The 20,367-nt window shown below is 63.0% G+C and overlaps 1 protein-coding gene across 10 annotated transcripts; it reads left to right on the forward strand.

Annotated features, from left to right (window-relative positions):
• Positions 1 to 613: 613 nt before the first annotated feature.
• Positions 614 to 20,309, forward strand: CAMK2B (calcium/calmodulin dependent protein kinase II beta). 10 transcript variants are annotated; one of them, XM_054000510.1, is made up of 22 exons: positions 614 to 747; positions 3,426 to 3,520; positions 5,136 to 5,195; positions 5,481 to 5,535; positions 5,634 to 5,699; positions 7,692 to 7,764; positions 8,564 to 8,666; positions 8,995 to 9,078; positions 9,495 to 9,589; positions 9,810 to 9,932; positions 10,016 to 10,099; positions 10,628 to 10,670; positions 11,123 to 11,197; positions 12,120 to 12,179; positions 13,125 to 13,165; positions 13,251 to 13,322; positions 14,837 to 14,881; positions 15,120 to 15,168; positions 18,017 to 18,092; positions 18,166 to 18,260; positions 18,568 to 18,802; positions 18,874 to 20,309. In XM_054000510.1, the coding sequence occupies exons 1-21, from the start codon at positions 683 to 685 to the stop codon at positions 18,798 to 18,800; spliced, it is 1,692 nt and encodes a 563-aa protein (XP_053856485.1). In that variant the 5' UTR covers positions 614 to 682; the 3' UTR covers positions 18,801 to 18,802; positions 18,874 to 20,309. The 10 variants fall into 10 exon arrangements, with proteins under 10 accessions (XP_053856485.1, XP_053856486.1, XP_053856487.1 ...); XM_054000511.1 differs by lacking the exon at positions 14,837 to 14,881; XM_054000512.1 differs by lacking the exon at positions 12,120 to 12,179.
• The last annotated feature ends 58 nt before the right edge of the window (positions 20,310 to 20,367 follow it).

The following is a 20,367-nucleotide window of genomic DNA, read 5'->3' on the forward strand; positions in this document are numbered from 1 at the left end:
AGGTTGGAGTCTGGAAGGGTTGTTTGGGGTGACATTGGTGCAGGAGGAGGGAGCTCAGTATTGGGGGGAATAGGGGGGGATTCCCCGAGGGGGGGAGAAGGCAAGGCACGGGTGTGGGGTCTTTGAAAAGGTTATCTGGGTATTGGGGCTTTTTAGAGGGAGAATGTGGGATCCGGAGGGGGTGCGGGTTTGGGGTCCTTTTGGGGGGGTTTGTTAGATTCTTGAGAGGGGTCTGGATGTGAGTCATATTGCGGGGAGTGTGGATGTGAGTCTGGATTTGGGGTCCTTGGGGGATCCGTGAGAGGGAGTCTGGACACAGGGCTATTTAGCAGGGGGAGACTCCCGGGAAAGGGCGTCTGGATATGGGGCCTTTAGGGGTGGGGGCTTGGTATCCCACTCCCGGGGGTAATTTGGGATAAAGGGGTCCCTGGGCTGGGGGGTCTGGTTATGGGGCCCTTGTGGAGACAAGGGGGATCCCCCCGGCGTGCGGGGGCAGGTCCGAGGTGGGGGTGCCCCGCGGAGGGGGCTGGGGGGGATCCCAGGCGGGGGGGGCGGCGGGGGCTGTCCCGGGCTGGAGCCTCCCCCGGCCCGGCGCCTCCCCCCGCCCCCCCGCGCCGGGCGGAGCCGGAGCCGAGCGGAGCCGGTGCCGGGGCGGCTCATTGCGGCGCGGCGCGGCGGCAGCATGGCCACCACCGTGCCCTGCACCCGTTTCACCGACGAGTACCAGCTCTACGAGGAGATCGGCAAGTAAGGGCGGCGGCACCGGCCCCGGCCCCGGCTCCGGCCCTGGCCCCGGCCGCGGGGCGCGGCGGGGGCGGGGGGCGCTGCCCGGGGCTCGGGAAGCCGCTCGGTGCAGACGTGACGCATCCCCCCCCTCCTCCCCCCCCCCGGGATGGGACACCCGGGACTGGCCCCCCCCCGCCCCCCCCCGGGACCAGCCCCCCCCAGCCCACCCCCCCGGGACCGGCCCTGCCCAGCTCCCCCCCCCCCCCCCGCCCGGTATTGCCCTCCCCCCGGTATTGGCCCTGCCCCCCCCAATGGCCCCCACCCCTTATACCGCCCCCCTCCTGGGGCCTTCCAGCCCTCCTCGGTAGCCCGGACCCCTCAGCTCCTCTGGGCCCCCCCTCCCCATAACCCCCCCCCCTTCCCCGGTCCCTGCAGCCCCCTTGTTCCCCATCCTTATGGACCCTCACCTTTAGGCTCCCCTGATCTGTCCTCATCCCCCCAGCCCTGGTCACCCCAGACCCCTCCTCCATCCCTCCAGATCCCCTGCAGTCCCCAATCTCCTGTCCCTAGAGACCCCCCACTCAGTCCTTACAGCTGCCCTTGACCCTATGGACACTCCATCCTTACAGACCCCCCAATTCCTCCTCACCCCCCCCCCCCCCCAGTTTTCACAGATTGCCCCAGCACTCCTAATCCTGTCCCTGCTCCTGCAGACCCCCTCAGTCCTTAAAGCCCCCTTGCCCCCATTCTCACAGACCCCTCATCCCCACAGACCCCCCCACCCTTACAGACCTCCCAGCCCCCCATGTTCCCTGGTCCTTATAGATCCCCATCCCTCCAGATCCCCTCCAAAGCTCCTACAAACCCCCACCCCCTCCAGTCCTTATAGCCCCCCTGGTCCCTTCCAAATCCCCCACCCTCCTCAATCCCCCCTCCCTACTCCTTACAGCCCCCCTGTAGACACCCCCCATTTTCCAGACCATCTTTGAATATTTATAGGCACCTGCTCAATTTAGATCTCCTCCCTTTTCAGGACCCCCTTTGCCCCTCACCCTGATGGATTTCCCCATCCCTCCAGCCCCTCCATTTCCATAGACCCCCCCCCCCCCCGCGCCCATCCCTCTCCCCTCTGGTCCTTTTAGACCCATACTCCCCCCATTCCCTATTAGACCCTTTTGGGTCTTATATAACTCCCCAGATCCACTCCCCCTTCGGGTCCTGACAGACTCCAGCCCTCCTGGGCCCCCCGGGCCTTAAAGACTCCCAGGTCCCCTCTGCTGCCCTGAATCCTTCTGTGCCCCCCAGCTGTGCCCCCCGCATCACGACCCCCTCGGGTGGGTGTTGTGGGGAGCTGAAGAGGAGCTGTTTCTGGGGGGGTTTATTTGCCCCCAAGGCCATGGGGGTTGCAGTTTTCCCCCCCCATCCATGGGCAGGGATTGGCTGGGAGTAAAATGAGGGGAGTGGGGAGGGGGTCAGACCTTTTGTGGGGGAGGCTGCACCACCACCTCCCTAGATTGGGGGAATATTCTGCAGGGGTGGCGGTAGTCCCTTTGGGGGTACCAGTAGGGGGAACATGGTGCCAATCGGGGGCTGTTCTCTCGGTCTGCCCAAAATCCAGCCCATCCTGGTTGCCATGGCAACGTGGTCCTGTTTCCCCCTTCCCATCTCCGTGTAGCCTGCCAGCCATCGCGCATGTGTCCTCCCCTCACCGGGGTGGGGGGGGATATTGCTCTCACCGGGGGCAAACTGAGGCATGCCTTGGGCCATGACATTGTGCCCCCGCTCAGGGACTGGCACCCACCATGTCCCCTGTCCTAGGGGCCACGTGGGGAAGGGAGGGGTCAGGGCCCTGGGAACCCCCACTTTTCCCCTGGTGGTGAGAGGGTCCCCACTGTTTTGGCCAGCACGGGGCCCTCGGTGCCTGAGGACATGGGGACATGGGGTGGTGGCAGGAGACAGCCAGGCCCTGCACCCTGCCCAGGGCACACATCCCACATGGCACCCTCTCTATGGCAGGACTGGGGTGGTGCTGGTCTCAGCCACGTCCCCAGCCTGTTTTGGGGATCTCCTCTGTGTGCCCTGACGCAGCCTTGACCCACCCAGCAAGGAAGGGGCCTGTTGGGCAGGGGACAGCCAGGGGACGTGCAAAGACATGGGTCCTGGAAGGGGGACAGGAGCTGATGGCACTTGAAGGGGCTGCCGGTGCTTCTGCCTTGCATGGGCACGACCCTGCTGTCCTCATCTCTGTCCCTGTCCCTGGGGCATTGGTGGCTGCCAGCTCCCCATACTCAGAGCTGGGTCCTGTGCCCCCTGCCACCACCACCACTGTCACCCGCCACTACCATCATCACCATCACCGCCACCATGGCCACTGCTGCCATCCGGGCCACCCACTGTTCCCATGGCAACTAGCTGCCGGTGCTGGATCCTTCCTGCGACCCCCCCCCTCCCGCGATGGTGCGTGGCACCGAGCCCCCCCCTCCACCCTCCTTCCCCCAGCCACCCCCCGTGCCCCCTCAGCACACCCCCGGCCCCAGCACGCCAGGGCCCTCCCTGCCCGCCCCCGTGTCAGGGTTCACCCCCTGCTGCTGAGTCACTGTGGGTGCAGCCCCCTGACCTGGTGTGCTGAGTCACGGGTGGGAGCCGCCCCCACGCACCCCCCAGGTGCTCTGGGGCGTGCTGAGCCTGTCCCTCCCCAGGGGAGCTTTCTCGGTCGTCCGGCGCTGCGTCAAGCTCTGCACTGGCCATGAGTACGCTGCTAAGATCATCAACACCAAAAAGCTCTCAGCCAGAGGTAGGACCCCCAGGAACCCTGAGACTCCCCGACACCCCTCTGGCGCCCCAGGGCGCTGCTCACAGACATGCCTGGTGCCTGGGATAACCCCCGGTGCCCGTGGCACCTCTGACAGCCCACGACAGCCAGGCTACCTGTGGTGCCTGTGACACGTGTGACAGCTGTGACCCCAGTGGTGCTGGTGGCACCAGGTGCCGGTGGTGGGGAGGGGTGGATGCTCTGGGGGGGGGTGTCTGGCCCTGTCTGTCCCCATCATCCCCCTGCTGCCTCCCCCAGGGCTCCTCAGAGCTTCATCTGTCCCTGAGGGGTGTCCTGCAGGTGTAAGCAGATGGGGGGGGAGGGTGTACACACACAGGAGTGAGCCCTATGTGTGCACAGGTGTGTGCAGCGTGTACGTGGGGGGGTGTGTGATGGTGGGTGTGTGCACACATGAGCAGTGGGGGGGTACCTGAGTGTGTGTGCACAGGTGTGTGTGTTCATGGTGTGGCTGTGCACACACTTGTGAGCGGGGGGCACCTGAGTGTGTGTGCACAGGTGTGTGTGTGTGTGTGCCTGGTATGCATGCAGGTGTGAGCAGAGTGTGTGTCAGCAGGGTGTGCACATGTCAACAGTGAATGTGTGCTGGCACATGAGGGTGGGCACTGCTGTGTGTGCACATCTGTGAGCAGAGTGGGTGCCTGTGGGGTGGGGTGTGCTCACAGCTCAGCAGTGGGGGTGTACAGGTGTTTGCAGGTGTGGGACGTGTGGGGGTGTAGATGTTTAGGATGTGCACCTGAATAAGAGGCAGCACAGATTGGCACAGGGTGTGTGTGTGTTCTGTGTGTGCACAGGTGTGTGTCTGTGGCTGTGTGCACAGGTGTGAGCAGTGAGTGGAGTGGTGCACACACGTGTGTGTGTGTGAGCTGTGTGCACATCTGTGCACATGTCTGTGTGCCCTTGACTGCAGACATGTCCAGAGGTGCAGCTGCACACACAGGTACAGGTGTGCACTCCTACAGTGGCTGTTGCAGGCACACACGTGTAGAGTGGCACACACACAGAGCTGCACAGATGTGCACACCTGCACACACCTGCACAAGCAGGGACCACCATGCACAGGGGAACAGCTGCACACTCCACATCACACAGAAACACAGGTACAGTGATGCACATGGGTGCATCCATACACATGTAGACCCGTGCACACAAGTGCAGCCACGGAGCTGTACGGCTGCACACACAGGTACACACAGGTACAGCCACACTCACATGTGTGCACAACTGCAGGACACGGATACCCCCACACACCCACCACACCTGCACACCCACACACAGGTACAGCCACAAGTGCTTGCACACATGTGCACTCCCATCTATACCTGTGCACGGGCATGCACAGCCTCACACACGGGCACACAGGTGAACGTGCGCACCTGTGCGCACCTGCAGCATGTGCACACCTGCATCCACGTGCACAACCCCCACCCCTGCCCCCAGTGCACACCTGCCCACCCCACAGAGCCACAAGCACTCCCTCATGGGCATCTATGGCTCCTCTTGCTGGGGTTGGGCTGGGGGCAGGTGATGGGGGGTGGAGGGGGCCGGGCAGGTGCCCCCCTGACCGCTGCCCCCCCAGACCACCAGAAGCTGGAGCGCGAGGCGCGGATCTGCCGGCTGCTCAAGCACTCCAACATCGGTGAGTGACTGGGGACACCGGGGGTCTCACCACTGTAGGCCAGCTTGGGACCACTCAGGGACACCCTGAGTGACAGACTGGGTGTCCTGCTGGGGGTGTATGGGGTACCAGCCTCTGGGTGCCACCTTTGGGACACTGGATGTGGGTGTGTGGACTGCATGTGACACAGACACACATGGGTGCCAGACACACATGGGTGCCACGTGTAGTGTCTGGGAGAGGGGGCCAGGGAGTTCGTGGGGGGCTGAGGCTGAGCCTGTCCCTGTCCCCATCTGGTCCCCACAGTGCGGCTCCACGACAGCATCTCCGAGGAGGGGTTTCATTACCTCGTCTTTGACCTGTGAGTGTGGCAGGAGGCTCCCAGAGCTTCGGGAGGGGCTCAGGATCCTGGGGGCTCCCAGGGGTCTCAAGATGATGTGGTGCTTGGCTGTGTTTCAGGGTGACGGGTGGCGAGCTCTTTGAGGACATCGTGGCGCGGGAGTACTACAGCGAGGCTGATGCCAGGTGAGCCTTCACCCCCCCATGCACCTCCTAAAGCCCTGGACACCCCCAGCTACCTGTGCCCTGCACCCTGGGAGGCCTGCAGGGATGGGGTAGCTCCAGCAAGGCAGGCAGGGGGGCACCCAGTGAGAGGGGGGTTGCACCCCCTCGGCTCCTGTGTTACTGTGACCCCTCCCCTGGCTCCGTCCTGCTGCTGGGTGGGGTGGGGCCCCCAGGTGGGCCCACATATTCCACTTCCCCCTCCATGCTCCCCCCTCTGCTGCTGAGTCCTGGCACTATCATGATGTGTGCTGGGGGGGCTGGTGGCAAGTGGGGGGCCCCAGGGCCCCTCCTGTGCTGTCCCCAGCCCCCCAGTGCCCTGTGTGCCGCCGTGTGCCTCTCCCTGTGGTCTCTGGGCTTTCACAACATTGTTTCTCCCCCTCTCTCGTTCCCCCCATCTCCACCCCCCCCGTCCCTGTCCCCCTCGTGCCCCTCACCTCCTCCATCCATTCTCCCCATCCCTCTGTCCCTCTCGTCTCCCATCAGACGTTGCTCGGGCTCTGTGCGTGTCCGTGTGTCCATCTGTGTGTCTGTCCGTCCCACTGCTGCCCTCCGCTCGCTGCCCCCCCCAGCCCCTGCCCTCTGTTTTGCCTCCTACACCTGTCCTTGCCCCCGAAATGCCTCCTATCCTCCCATCCCCCTTTCCTGCCTCTTTCTCCCACCCCTTTACCCCCAACCTGTCCCCACACCCTGACCCTCACTTTTTGCCTCCCACCCCTTTACCTCATCCCACCCGCCAACCTGCTCCCCCATTCCCACCCCCTTTACCTCATCCTGAGCCCCATCCTGCCCCCATCTCCCACCCCCTACCCCTCCATCCTGCACCCCTTCACCCCATCCCGCCCCCCTCCCACGCCCTTTGCCCTCTCCTGCCCCCATATCCTGCCCCCTCTCCCACCCCTAACCCTCCATCCTGGCCCCCCGTCCCTGCCCCCCGTTCTGTTTTGCAGTCACTGTGTCCATGAGCTCTTTGCCCGCGTTCCTCCCACCCATCACTTTGCCCCTGAGCAGAGGGAGCCGCAGGTCAGTATCTGGGGGGGGCCGGGGGGGGCCATTTCCCCCTCGCTGCCCCCACCCGCCGCTGCCCCCCGCTTCCCGGCCCCCCGCTCCGCTCCTCAGGACCCTGCTGTGGGGCTTTCTCCTCACTCTTTTTTCTCCCTGATCCCCATTTTTTGCCCCCCCCCCTCACAGGGAGGTTGCCCCCCTGATGCCCCTGCTCCCCCAACTAGGCGGGGCCCCCCTTCACCCCCATTTCAGGCTCTCATCCCCTCGCTCCTTCCCTCTTTCTTTCTTGTCTCGTCTCCATCCGCCCCCCCATCCCCTGTTCCCCCCCTTCCCCCGTGAGTCCTGTCTGGGGGATCCCAGTGTCTGGGCGGCAGCAGGGATGGGGGGCTCCCCTGGGGGACGGGGGTGGGCACAAAAGCCCCACTGGGATGACCCCCATGGCTCTGTGCCGAGGTTGGAGCTCACCTGGTGGGTGCTGAGGGGTGACCCCCGGGCAGTGACCACGCCCCCCAGGTAGTGACCCCCCCAAGGGATGATCCCACAGGCGTGACCCCCTTGGAGTGACAACCCTGGGGTGATCCCCAAGGGATGACTCCCAGACAGCAATCTGCCCCCAGGGGTGGTGCCCCCCAGGAGGGAGTGACACCCTCAGGGATGACCCCTCCTCAGGCAGTGGCATCCCCATAGGTGTCCCCTAGGCAATAACCCACCCCAGGTGGGACCCCACCAGGTGGTGATCCCCCAGGGGTGATGCCCCAAGGCTGACCCCCTGGCAGGGGTATAGAGGGGTTGTCATGCACAGCACCCACAAATCCAAGGTCACCACTTGTTTTTGTCAGCTCCCCTGGGTGCAGTGGGACAGGGGGGGCGGTTTGGAGGTGCAGGTCGTGGACAGGATGTGTGGCAGGTGGGGGAGCAGCGTGCCTCTGACCCCCTCCCATTTGCACGCAGCCACTGCATCCAGCAGATCCTGGAGGCTGTCCTGCACTGTCACCAGATGGGGGTGGTCCACAGGGACCTTAAGGTAAGTGTGTTCCCCCAACCCCCACCTGTCCCTCTGCCCCTCTCCCCCTGCCCAGTTCTTGGGGTCCCCACAGCCTGGGGGTGGCCCTGGCCTGCTGGGTTCTGGGGAGTCACTGAGATGTTGCTGGGCTTTGGGGATCCCCTCAGATTTGAGCACTCCCATCTGCCTTTCCTGGGGATGCACGTATCCCCCGTTGTGGCACAGTTCTGCACTGCTGGGGGGGGGCGGGTCTCACTGCACCCCGCCAGCTGCCATTGCCCCAGGGGGAGTGTGAACTGGTGGGGATGGGGGCATGGGTTAGGGTTAGGGGGGTGGACCTGCTTGGACCTGTGGACCTGCTTGGGGCCACCCAGGGACACCCTGAGTGACAGCCTGGGTGTCCCGCTGGGGATGTATGGGATCCCAGCCTGGGCTCCCTCTGGGTGCCGCCTTTGGGACACTGGATGTGAGTGTGTGGGCCAGCTGGAGCTTGGCTGGGGGGTCAGGGCAGGACACAAGAGGATGATGGGTGGGACATAGAGGGATGGTGGGATACAGGGGCATGCTGGGGTGGGGAGATGCTGGGATGAGGCCAGGGAGACACAGACCCTGAGCTGGCCATGGGGCTGTGCCATCCGCACCCTCGGCCATTGGCAGAGGGCACCCACAGCCACAGCCCCACAGCCTAGGGCCAGCTGATGGGCAGGACCTGGTCAATGGCAGCAGTCAAGTCCCTCTACTTGCCACATTCCTCCTCTCTCTCCCCATCTGTGTCTGTGCCTGGTGCTGTCCATGCCTGGTGCTCCCTGTGCCCACGTAGCCAGAGAACCTGCTCCTGGCCAGCAAGTGCAAAGGGGCAGCAGTGAAGCTGGCAGACTTTGGCCTCGCCATCGAGGTGCAGGGGGATCAGCAGGCCTGGTTCGGTGAGTGCTGTTGCCTCCCCCACAGCCCCAGACCCTGCCCACTGTGTTCTGCTCAGCAGGTCCCTGCGCTGTGTCTGCTCTGTCCCTCCATGTCTCCTGAGCCCCTGCGCCATTCCTGCTGCATCTGCCCTGTGCCCACCATTCCCTATCCCATTCCCACCATGTCCACGCCTCTGTGCCCACAGCAGCTTGCCCTGTGCCCACCATATCAACCCCTGCCCAGCACATCCCTGCCCCACGCCCATGTCCCAGTGCTGTGTCCTGTCCTTGTCCCCTCCCCTTGTGGCTCCCCCGTCTCTCCTCACCCATCTCTCTGTCCCTGTGCCAGGGTTTGCGGGCACACCTGGCTACCTGTCCCCCGAGGTGCTGCGCAAAGAGGCCTATGGCAAACCGGTGGACATCTGGGCGTGTGGTAAGAGCCAGTCCCTGCCCGCTCCCAATCCTGAACCCTGCCCTGATCCCTGCCCAGCCCCTGCCCAATCCCATCCTAATCCCTGCCCCATCACTGCCCAGTCCCATTCTGATCCCATCCCACTCTGGCACTTTTCGAGATCTATTCTAGATCCAATCCCATCCTAGTATCACCCTCTTTCCCATCCCATTTCTACGCTGGTCCCAGTTCCTGTTCCAGCTCTGACCCCATCCTGAGGCCATCCCGTGCCATGTGTCCTGGCAGTGCCACACTGTCCCCGTCCATGCCATCCTGGCAGCACAGGGGACAGCCCGCGTTGGGAATAATTGTTTTGTCATGGGGTCACTGCAGGGCCGGAGGGAGCCAGGGGTGTTTGGGGTCCCTGCACTCCCCTAACTCCGCTCTCCCTGGCCCAGGGGTCATCCTGTACATCCTGCTGGTGGGCTACCCGCCGTTCTGGGACGAGGACCAGCACAAACTCTACCAACAAATCAAGGCTGGGGCCTACGATGTAAGTGCCCGGTGCCAGGGCCCCAGGCCCTGCGGCGGCTGGCCCATGACCTCCGGAACCTACCGGGACCTACAGCTGATCTTCAGCAGGCAGAGCCTGGGGGTGGCTTTGGGCCGTGTCTTCGGTGGCTAGCTGGGGATATGCAGGGATGTGGAGTGACACAGATTCCATGGGGCTGCCCCTCCACAGCTGTCACCCCCGTGTCCCTGTGCTCCCCCAGTTCCCTTCACCTGAATGGGACACGGTCACCCCCGAAGCGAAAAACCTCATCAATCAGATGCTGACCATCAACCCCGCCAAGCGCATCACAGCCCACGAGGCCCTCAAGCACCCGTGGGTCTGCGTAAGTGCAGCATGTCCCCCCGGTGCACATCACCCCAGCCCAGTGACCACGGCCCCTGGTGCTGACCCCACTGTCCCCCGCAGCAACGTTCGACCGTGGCCTCCATGATGCACAGGCAGGAGACAGTGGAGTGCTTGAAAAAGTTCAATGCCCGGAGGAAGCTCAAGGTGAGGGGGTTGGTGGGGAGGAGCGGGCTGGGGACAGTGCTTATTCTGCCAGCACCACCCTGCCCCTCCATGGGGCCCTCCTGTGGGACCCCTGCCCTGCCCACTCTGGCAGCACCTGGTACGGCACAGTTCCTACCCCAGCACCCACCAGGGCCTTCCCGTGCCCTTCCTGTGCCACAGTCCCTTCCCGTCGGGTGTTGCAGTCCCACCCTGGCGTGCCTGGTGCTCTGCTGTGGGCTTTGTCCCGTGCCAGTGACACACAGCGTGGCACGGTCCCGCCCTGTCCCTGCCCAGCACCTTGCCCTGGGCCCTGGCCCTGTCCAGCTGCACCCCCAGTCCACACCCTCTATCCCACCGCCTGCTCCCATGGCTCCATCCCGGCCCCTCGTCCTGCAAACCCCTCTCCCAGTTCCCAGTTCCCAGTGCTGTGGGCCCCATCCTGTACCCACCGGTCCCATCTGTCCCCATCCCACCCTGCGCCCCCAGGGCCCCATGTCCCTGCCCCGCTCACGCCGCCCCTCCCCGCAGGGTGCCATCCTCACCACCATGCTGGCCACCAGGAACTTCTCAGGTAAGGGGGGGCTCCCACTGGCCGGGGGGGCTGGGGGCCGCAGTCCCCCCTCCATAGCCCCCCCCCGGGCCGGTGCCCCCCTCTCTCTATCTCGCTGTCTTTCTCTCTTTCTCCCCTCCCTTCCTTAACCTCCCCCCCACCCATTTTTTCCCCATCGGTGAGGACGGGGCATGTGGTAGCCAAGGTGGGGGCAGGACCCGGCCCCCCCCGCCCCACGCACGCAGCAGCAGGTAGTGCCCGGTCCCCGCGTGTCCCCCCCCGCTCCGGTGGCTGGCGGGGGGGCGACACGGGGAGGGGGACGGACCAGCACCAGCCAGCCCAGGCCTGAGGCCAGGGTGATGGGCACCCCGAGAGCTCTCCCTGGGGGGGGGAAGGTGGGGGTCCCGGCTGCAGCCCCTACCGCCCCCCTAACAGGAGCTCCGCTCCCTCTCTCTCTCTCCCGCGGCCCGCAGTGGGCAGACAGACCACCGCTCCTCCCACCATGTCGGCGGCCGCTGCCGGGGCCCCGCTGGGGCTGGTGGAACAAGGTAGACGCGTCCGCAAAGGGCCCCCCCCCCCCCCCGGCCCCGCTTGGTCTCTGTGTGTCCCCAGATCCTTCATCCCCACGTCACCCTCTTCTCCCGACCGTCCTTTTCCCTGCCTCCCACCTCCCCAACGGGTTTTTCGGGTGCCCTCCTCGGAAATCGGAGCGCATGCATGGCCCCCCCGGCACTGCCCCCCCTGCCCTGCAGCCTCTCCCAGTCCCCGCTGGCACCGAGCGATGCCACTGTCCCCCTGCCGCCACCCCGCAGTTGGCCCCGGGGCAGGGGTCTCTGCACCAGCCCCCACCCCCAAGGCGGGGCTGCCCCCGCCCTCGGCCCGCGGTTCCGGGGGTGGGGGGGGACACGCTGCTGGCACCCCCAGCTCCACGTCTGGGCCAATACGGGGAGCTGGGGGTATAATTTTAGGGTGTGTCCCCCCACTGCTCCCACCCCTCGTGCACACAGGGGGGGCACAGCGGGGCATGGAAGGGGGGGGGGGCAAACGGGCTGCATGTCCTGTGTCCCCCCGTGCCCCCCCTGCGTCCCCAGCCCGCATGTATCCCCCCCCCGCATGTGTCTTCCCCCAGCATGTGCCTCCCCACAGCTTCTGAGAGCTGCAGCCAGTGTTTGTGGTGCCGCGAAACACTCGGCGGGTCTTAAACCATCCCCCACACGAAGGGCTACCACTGGCCCCCCTGCCAGGGGTCCCCCTCTCCTGCCCCCCAGTTTGGCTCTGGTTTAAACCCCCACCTCTCAGCGCCCGCCTGCTTTCAGAGGAGGGACCGGGACCCTTGGGGACGCCCTGCTAGGGACTCCTGAGGAGACACAGGTCCATGGGGGAGGGATGTGTGGGTCATCTCCCCCTCCTTTGGTGCTGATGGATGCCACCCTGCTGTCACTGGACTTGTCACCACACATCTCCCCCCAGCTTGTGATGCCAACCGGGGGAGGGGTCCCTCAGTGTGGAGGAATGACGAGGATGCTCGAGGTGACACCCCCTGCCCTCCACACCCCCACAACCACTTGTGCCCCACCATGTCCCCACCACCCCCTATTCCCCCACTGGCCAGAGATCGTGGTAGCAGTGACAGATGCTCATACCCGTGCCCGTCCTTGTCCCCCTCCAGGGAGACAGGGGGGCACAGGCGGCTGTCCCCACCCCCGGTACTCAACTCACATTTTTTATGTTCTTTTTTTATGTTCTTCCCCTTTTCCTCCTCTCCCCCCTCCCCGTTTCTCTCTTGCCCCCCTCCCCACTCTTCTCTCTCGCTTTCCTCTCTGCATTTCTCCAAGGTAAGCCAGCCCTGCCCCCCCACGCGGGGGCCACCAGGATGGGGACCCTCCTCAGGTTGGGGGTACCTCTTTCCCCCAGTCTGAGGACCCACTGAGTCTGGGGACCCTTCCCTCCAGGATGGGGACACCCTGCCTGGATGGGGATCTCCACAGGTTGAGGACATCCCTCCCAGGATGGGGACAGGCCCCCCAAGGTTGGGGAAACCCCTCCCTGGGTGGGGACGCTCTCGTCCCCCAGGATGGGGAACTTCCTGAGGCTGGGGACTCCTCCAGGTGGGGGACACCCTTCCCAGCATGGAGAACCCCATCAAAATGGGGATTCCCTAGGATGGGGACACCCCACCCAGCATGGGGACCCCCTGTAAGGGAACACCCCCAGCATGGGGACACCCCTCAAAATGGAGACCCCCTTATAATGGGGGCACCCCTCCCTGCATGGGGACCATCCCTCTAAAATGGGGACCTCCCCTGGGATGGAGACACCACCTTCCTCGTGTGTCCCCCCTCTCTGACACTGGGGTGGCAGGTGCTGCCAGCACCCGGGGTGGGATCAGGTTGGGTGGCGGGGAAGAGTCTGGGTTTGGGGGACGTGCAGTGTCCCCTGTGCCAGGGGAGCGCTGACACTGTGTTCCCCCTGCAGCAGCTAAGAGCTTACTGAACAAGAAGGCGGACGGCGTGAAGGTGAGGGGCCAGAGGGGCCGGGGGGAGGCCAGGGTGGGCTCCTTCCCCCCTGTGCCACTGAGCCCCTTCCATCTCTCCCCTCCAGCCCCAGACCAACAGCACCAAAGGCAGTGCCGGCGTCACCAGCCCCAAGGGGACCCTCCCGCCCACCGCTCTGGTAGGTGCCCCCTAGCCTGCACCCCTGGATCCCCCATGCCATGGGATCCATCCCACCAGCCCATCCCATCCATGGCCGAGCGCGCCCCTGACCGGCTGTTCCTGGGCTCGCTGGGGAGGGGGTGTGTCCCAAGGATGGAAGGGGGGGTGCAGGATGTGGGCAAAGGGTGACCCCGCTGGACAGAGCAGGTGGGTGAAGGGTGCAGGCATGTGGACAGCCCCGTGTCTCCCTCAGCCATGGGGACAGTGACACGGGTGCAGGACACGGTCATGCAGGTGTCCCACATAGGGACAAGGTAGGTCCAGGACACGGACACAGAGATGTTCCTGCTGTGGGGACAGCAAGGTGGGTGCAGGATAAGGGCATGAGGGTGTCCTGTGACACAGGGAGCGAGGTGGGTACAGGACATGAGTATGGGGGTGTCCCACCATGGGAACAAGGTGGGTACAGGGTACAGACATAGATGCCCCATAATGGGGACAAGCCACAGGCAGGAGGATCCTGGTGACACAGATGGAGAGGTGGGTGAAGGGCTGGGGGCTGGGGACACCCTGTGATGCCAATGGCAAGGCAGGTGCAGGTCACAAGGATGGGGCTGCTGACTGTGACTTCACAGGTGAGGTAAGTGCAGGATCCAGACACAGGACTGCCCAGCTGGCACAGGGACACGAGTAAAGGCATGGCTGTCTGGAACAGCATGTGCAGGATTTGGGGGTGCTCTGGCAATGCCAACAGCAAGGTAGGTGCAGGATGTGGGTGCAGGTGCCCGTTCTGACCTTTACGGCACAACGGCTGCAGCACAAGGGCAGGGGCATGGTACCATGAGGGCAGGATACAGGCAGGGTGATGCCCAGCTGGCACAGAGCGCTGTGTGCTGGAGAGGGTGTGCCTGGCTGCTCAGTGAGTGCAGAATATGGAGAAAGGGGTGCCCACCCCACATGGTGAGGGTGGGATGCAGGCAGTAGGAAGCTGTGGATGGAGGTGCTCAGGATGTGGGCGCTGAGATGCTCAGGATCCAGACACTGGGACGCTTGGGATGCAGGCAGTGGGATAGTTGGGATGCAGGCACAGCAATGGTCCGGGTGCAAGCTGAGGGATGCGCAAGGATATGGGCAATGCTCAGGATGCAGGCCTCAGAATGGTTGGGACTCAGGCACAGGGATGCCCAGGATGCACAGATGCATGGTGAGTGGAGCCCCTGGGCACCGGGATGCAGGACAGGGGCACGGAGCTGGCCCCAGCCCAGCCCATCCTTTTGGCCTCACTGCATCTCTCCCCCGGCTCTTCCCACCTCTTTCCCCCCTTTCTTTCCCCTCCATGTCTGTGAATTAAACCATTTGGCTTTGCTGGACTAATGACTCTCTGCTTCTCTCCCCCCTCTCTATCCCCTTCCCAAATCTGGTCTGGGTCTCTCCTCGCCCCTGTCCGTGCTCAATCCGTCGTCCCCCCTCGTTGTCCCCTCCGGGCTCTCGCTTCCCCCACCCCCGCCTCTGTCTCTCTCCCTTCTCCTGTAGGAGCCTCAAACTACCGTAATTCATAACCCCGCGGACGGCGCCAAGGTACCGCTGGCCCCGCTTTCCGCCTCCATCCTCCCCCAGCATCAGCCATGGCACAGGGGGGTGACGTGGACAAGGAGCGTGCATGGGGCGCGGTGGCAGCGGGGTCCCCCCGTGGCGTCCAGCATAGTCGGGGTCCTGCCAAGCCCTGGCCAGGCTTGTCCCCCCTCCCCGTCCCCCCCGGGGCCAGCTCTGACCCCCTGTTTGTGTCTCCCCCCCACCGCCGCCGTCCCGCGAGCAGGAGTCCTCCGACAGCACCAACACCACCATTGAGGACGAGGACACCAAAGGTGACGGGCGCAGGGGGCGGCAGGGCTGCGCTGGGATGCACTGGGAGGGGGCTGAGATGCACTGGGGTGGTGCTAGGATGCATTGGGTTGCACTGGAATGGCACTGGGGTGCACTGGGAGGGTCTTGGAATGCACTGGGATGGATGGTGCTAGGATGGCACCAGTATGCATTGGGGTGCACTGGAATGGTACTGGGATGACCTGGGATGGCTTCAGGATGCACTGGGATGGCACTGTGGTGGACAGTTGTGGAATGCACTAGGATGGCACTAGGATGCATTGGGATGCACTGGGAATGTGCTAGAATGCACTGGGGTGGAGCTGGGATGTGCTGGGATAACACTAAGATGCACTGGGGTGCACTGGAATGGCACTGGGATGGCACTGGCATAGCACCAGAATGCATTTGGTTCACTGGGATGCACTGGAGCAGCACTGAAATACGTCAGGATGGAGCTGGGATGGCACAAGGATGTGTTGGGGTGCACTGGAATGGCACTAGGATACACTGGGACGGTGATGGGATGCACTGGGATGGCACTGGAATGGCACCAGGATGTGTTGGGTGGCACGAGGTTGCACTGGGAGTGTGCTGGATGGAATGCATTGGAATAGAGCCAGGATGCATTGGCACCAGGATGCACTGGGATGAACTGGGGTGGAACTGGCATGGCACCAAGATGCAGTTGGTGCACTGTGATGTGCTGGGGCAGCAGTGGAATGCACCTGGTGGGATTTGGGATGGCAACAGGATGCACTGTGATGGCACTGGGACATTTCTGGGATGCACTGGGAGAGTGTTCAAACGCACTGGAATTGATCTGGGGTGTGCTAGGCTGGAGCTGGGCTGACACCAGGATTCATTGAGATGGCACCAGGGTGCACTGGGAGCATGCTGGGATGCACTGGGAAGGTACTGGGATGCATTGGGGTGCACTTGGATGGAAATTATATAGATTGGGACATGCTGGAATGGCACTGGAATGGCAACTGGGGTTAATTGAAAAGGCACTGGGATGGCATCAGGATGCACTGCGATGATACTGGGACATGGTGGGATGGTACCAAGAGGTGCTCTGTATAGAACTGGGCTGTACTGGGATGTACTGGGATGCCCTGGAATCAGTGAGACACAGTACGCTGGCACTGAGATGTAGTGAGAAGTCACTGACACAAACTGAAGTGTGCTGTTACACTCTGTAGTAGTACTGGGTCATACTGGGATGGAAGTGGGCAGTGTTGGAATGCACAGAGGTGGCACTGGGATGCACTGGGAGGGCATAGGAGTGACATTGAGGTGCACTGGGACAAACTGGGATGCAGTGGAGTGGCACTGAGGTGTTTGGAGCACATTAGGGTGACAAAAGAATGAAGTGGGATACAGTAGAATGGTACTAAAATTAATTGAGATGCACTGCAGTGACAGTGGGATGCACTGGATGGAACTGGGGGATACTGGAATGCACTGGACTGGTACTGGGATGCACTGGGAAGCAGTAGAATGGTACTGCAATGCACTGGAATGGTACTGGGATGTATTGGGATGCACTAGAATAACACTGGGACACGGGAGATTGGCACAGAGATGCAGCGAGATATTACTGGGATGCACCAGGGCAAACTGGAGTGTACTGGTATGCTCTAGAATAGCACTGGGAGATACTGGGATGGAACTGGACTGTGTTGGAATGCACTGAAGTGGCACTGGGATGCACTAGGATGAAACTGAAGTGACGGGGATGGCATCAAGATGAAATGAGTCATTGGGATATAGTGGGATGGGCTACACTGGAAGATACTGAAACACACTCCAATTGCACTGGCACACAGTGGAATTCAGCAGCATGATGCTGGGGTGCACTGGGATGGAACTGGGGTGAACTGAGATATATTAGAAGGGCATTGGGACACAGTAGGTTGGCACTGGGTTGCATTGAAATGCAGTAGGATGGCTCTGGAGATGTACTGGTGTAAACTGGGGTATGTTGGGATTCCCTGGAATGGTATTGGAACACTCTGGGATGTGACTGAGATGTAATGGAATGGCGCTGGAATGCAGTAGGATTTAACTGGGGTGTGTTGGAATGCACTGGGCTGGCACTGGAATGCATCAGAGCACACGAGCAGCTCTGGGATGCACTGGGACTGCGCTGGGATGTATCGGGATGCACTTGCATGGAACTGGGAGGGTACTGGGATGCACTGAAACGGCACTGAGACACAGTGGGATGGCACTGGGAAACACCAGTATGGGACTGGCTATTTTGGGATGTGCTAGAATGGCAGTAGGATGTACTGGGGCTCGAAGGAGTAGTGCTGGGAGGCAGTGGGAACTACTGGAACATGCTGAGCAGGCACTGGGATGATTGAGCATGCTGGGAGGGCACTGGGATGGACTGGGACATGCAGGGGTGGCACTGAGCTAGCAATGAGATATGCTGAGAGGATTATGTGAATACTGGTGTGGCAGAGCTGTGGGCATCCTGGAAGCACAGTGGTCCCTATCTGTCCCCAAGGGCCTTCTGTCCCTCAAGGGGTGTCTGTCTGTCCCCATAGTTTCTGTGTCTGTCCTCGAGGTCCCTGTGTCTGTCCCTGTGGTCTGTCTTGTCTGCCCTCATGGTCGGTCTGTCTGTCCCCAAGGTCCCTGTGTTTGTCCCCATGGTCCATCCCCATGGTCTGTCTGTCTGTCCCCAGGGTTTTTTTGCCCCCCAGGTCTGCCTGTCTGTCCCTGTGTCTGTCCCCATGCCTCCCCTTCATGTCCCATGTCCATCCCAACATCCCGTCCACCCACCCCCCACGATGTCACCGGGGGGCTGGGGCGGTGGCGGTGACAGTGACGTGCCCCCAGCCCGCAAACAGGAGATCATCAAGATCACGGAGCAGCTCATCGAGGCCGTCAACAACGGGGACTTCGAGGCCTACGCGTGAGTGGGGCGGGGCCGGGTGGGGTGGGGCCAGGCGGGGCCAGGCGGGGCCACTCTCACCTGCTGCCTGCAGGAAGATCTGCGACCCGGGGCTCACCTCCTTTGAGCCCGAGGCACTGGGCAACCTGGTGGAGGGGATGGACTTCCACCGCTTCTATTTCGAGAACTGTGAGTACCCGACCTGCCTGTGCCACCTGCCCGTCTTGCCTGCCCTGCCCATCCTCTCCCTGTCCACCCCAACCCCATCCCTCCTGTCTCCTTCATTGTCCCCTCTCTCTTGCCCACTTGCCTGCCCGTTGTGGTCACCTCGCTCGCCTGTCCCCAGCCCTCCCCTGCTGGGCCATCCGTCCGCTTGCACTGCCACCACCCCGCCCCCATCCCTGCCCCTTCCTTGCCCATTCTTTGTCCCCATCTCTGCCCCCATCCCTGCCCTTCCCCTGCCCATGCCCGCCCCGCTGACCTCGCCGACCCGCAGTGCTCTCCAAGAACAACAAGCCGATCCACACGACCATCCTGAACCCGCACGTGCACGTCATCGGGGAGGACGCGGCTTGCATCGCCTACATCCGCCTCACGCAGTACATCGACGCGCAGGGCCGGCCCCGCACCAGCCAGTCCGAGGAGACCCGCGTGTGGCACCGCCGCGACGGCAAGTGGCAGAACGTCCACTTCCACGGCTCGGGGGCCCCCGTGGCCCCCCTGCAGTGAAGGTGAGGGCGGGTTCGGGGCTCGGGGGGAGCACGAGGAGCCCCGGCTGTGGCTCACCAGGGTGTCCCCACAGAGCTTGCGGTGGCTGTCCTGGTTCCAGCCCGATGGAGACGGCGATGGGAGCCGAGGCGGCAGCCGGAGCTGCAGCCCCCCGAAGCACGCGTCCGCATGCCTGTCCCCCCCTACCCTGGCCCCTGCTGCCCCCCTCCGGTGCCTGTGTTTGCAGAAAACAAAAAGACAAAAAAAAAAAAAGAAAAAAAAAAAAAAAAAGAAAAAAAAAGAAGCCAAAACGATGAAGACCACAAAAAAAAAAGAAAAAAAAAACTTAAAAAAAAAAAAAGGGGGAAAACCCACCCCAATCCCAAACCCACCCACACCCCCAAACCCAACCCAGCCGCTCGGCCACAGGCGAGGGCGCTGGGGGGCTCAGCCCCCCTCCTTGGCCCGTCTCTGCTGGGGGGGAAGGGGGGTCCCGGCCCCCCTCCCGGCTGTGCTCGTGGCGTGTTGCTGTCGCTGGTGGTGGATGTTGTTGTTTGGGCTCCGCTTTGCTCTGTCCTCCCCCAGCCCCTGTACATAGAGAGAGCTATTTATTTTTGAATTCCCACGGGGGTCCCCAGCAACAGGGGGCTGCCAGGGGGTGAGTGAGGTGGGGGGGACACACACAGACTCTCCCCTCCACCCCAGTCCAGTGCCTCCCCTGGGAGCGCTGCCTGTGGGGCCCGAGGCTGATCCTGGGCACTGCTGCACGGGGAACACGGCGGGTGCACCCCCGTGTCCCCACCATAGCACCCTGTGTTCCCACCCCAGCAGCCCGTGTCACGGGTGCCAGCAGGGGGGGTGTGGGTGCCACGTCAGGGGGCAGAGGGCAGCTGGGGGGTGTTGGGGCTTGGGGTGGGGGGCTCAGGACGATCCAGCCAGCACTGACACAGCATCGAAAGCACTTTAGACTAAGAGAATGGGTCTCTTAGGGGGCACAGGCTGCTCTGCCGGGGACCCCCAGCACGGGGGCACCGGCAGCATATCCTGCACCCCCCAATGGCCAGCACTCGGGGGGACCTGTCACCCCCGGCCCCACCGAGCCCGGGGAGGCACCACTCCACTCCCCACGCAATTCCCCAGGGCATCCCCACCATGCTGAGGGCTGGTTTTGGCTGGGGGGGGGGGAGGGGGCAGGATGGGTGGGGGATATTAATTATTTTTTAATTATTCTGATGATTTCTCTGCATGCCCTTTGCGCGGGAGCAACCCTCGGGCGCTAATGCTGTATGTTGAGGAGCTGAGCTGTTCCTGTCCCATGAATGCTGGTGGATCGTTGCCAAATTTTTCTCCTTCCTCCCCTTTTCTCTCATTCTTTTTCTGTCTCCCCCTCTCCAGCATATCCCCCCCCATTCCCGTCCCCCCAAAAAAAAACCCTTTGTCTTTTCTTTCTGAGCCTTGTAAGTGTAAAAGATGACTCTGATTTTGTTTTTGTCTCGGGAAAACTGCAAATAAATTATGAGGAAAAAACAATGATCATTATAGTAGGAGATGGACAGGGAAGGCCGCATCCCCACAGGTGTGCCCAGGA

This window comes from Vidua macroura, chromosome 28 (assembly GCF_024509145.1).
Source record: "Vidua macroura isolate BioBank_ID:100142 chromosome 28, ASM2450914v1, whole genome shotgun sequence".
Classification (NCBI taxonomy): Eukaryota; Metazoa; Chordata; class Aves; order Passeriformes; family Viduidae; genus Vidua; species Vidua macroura.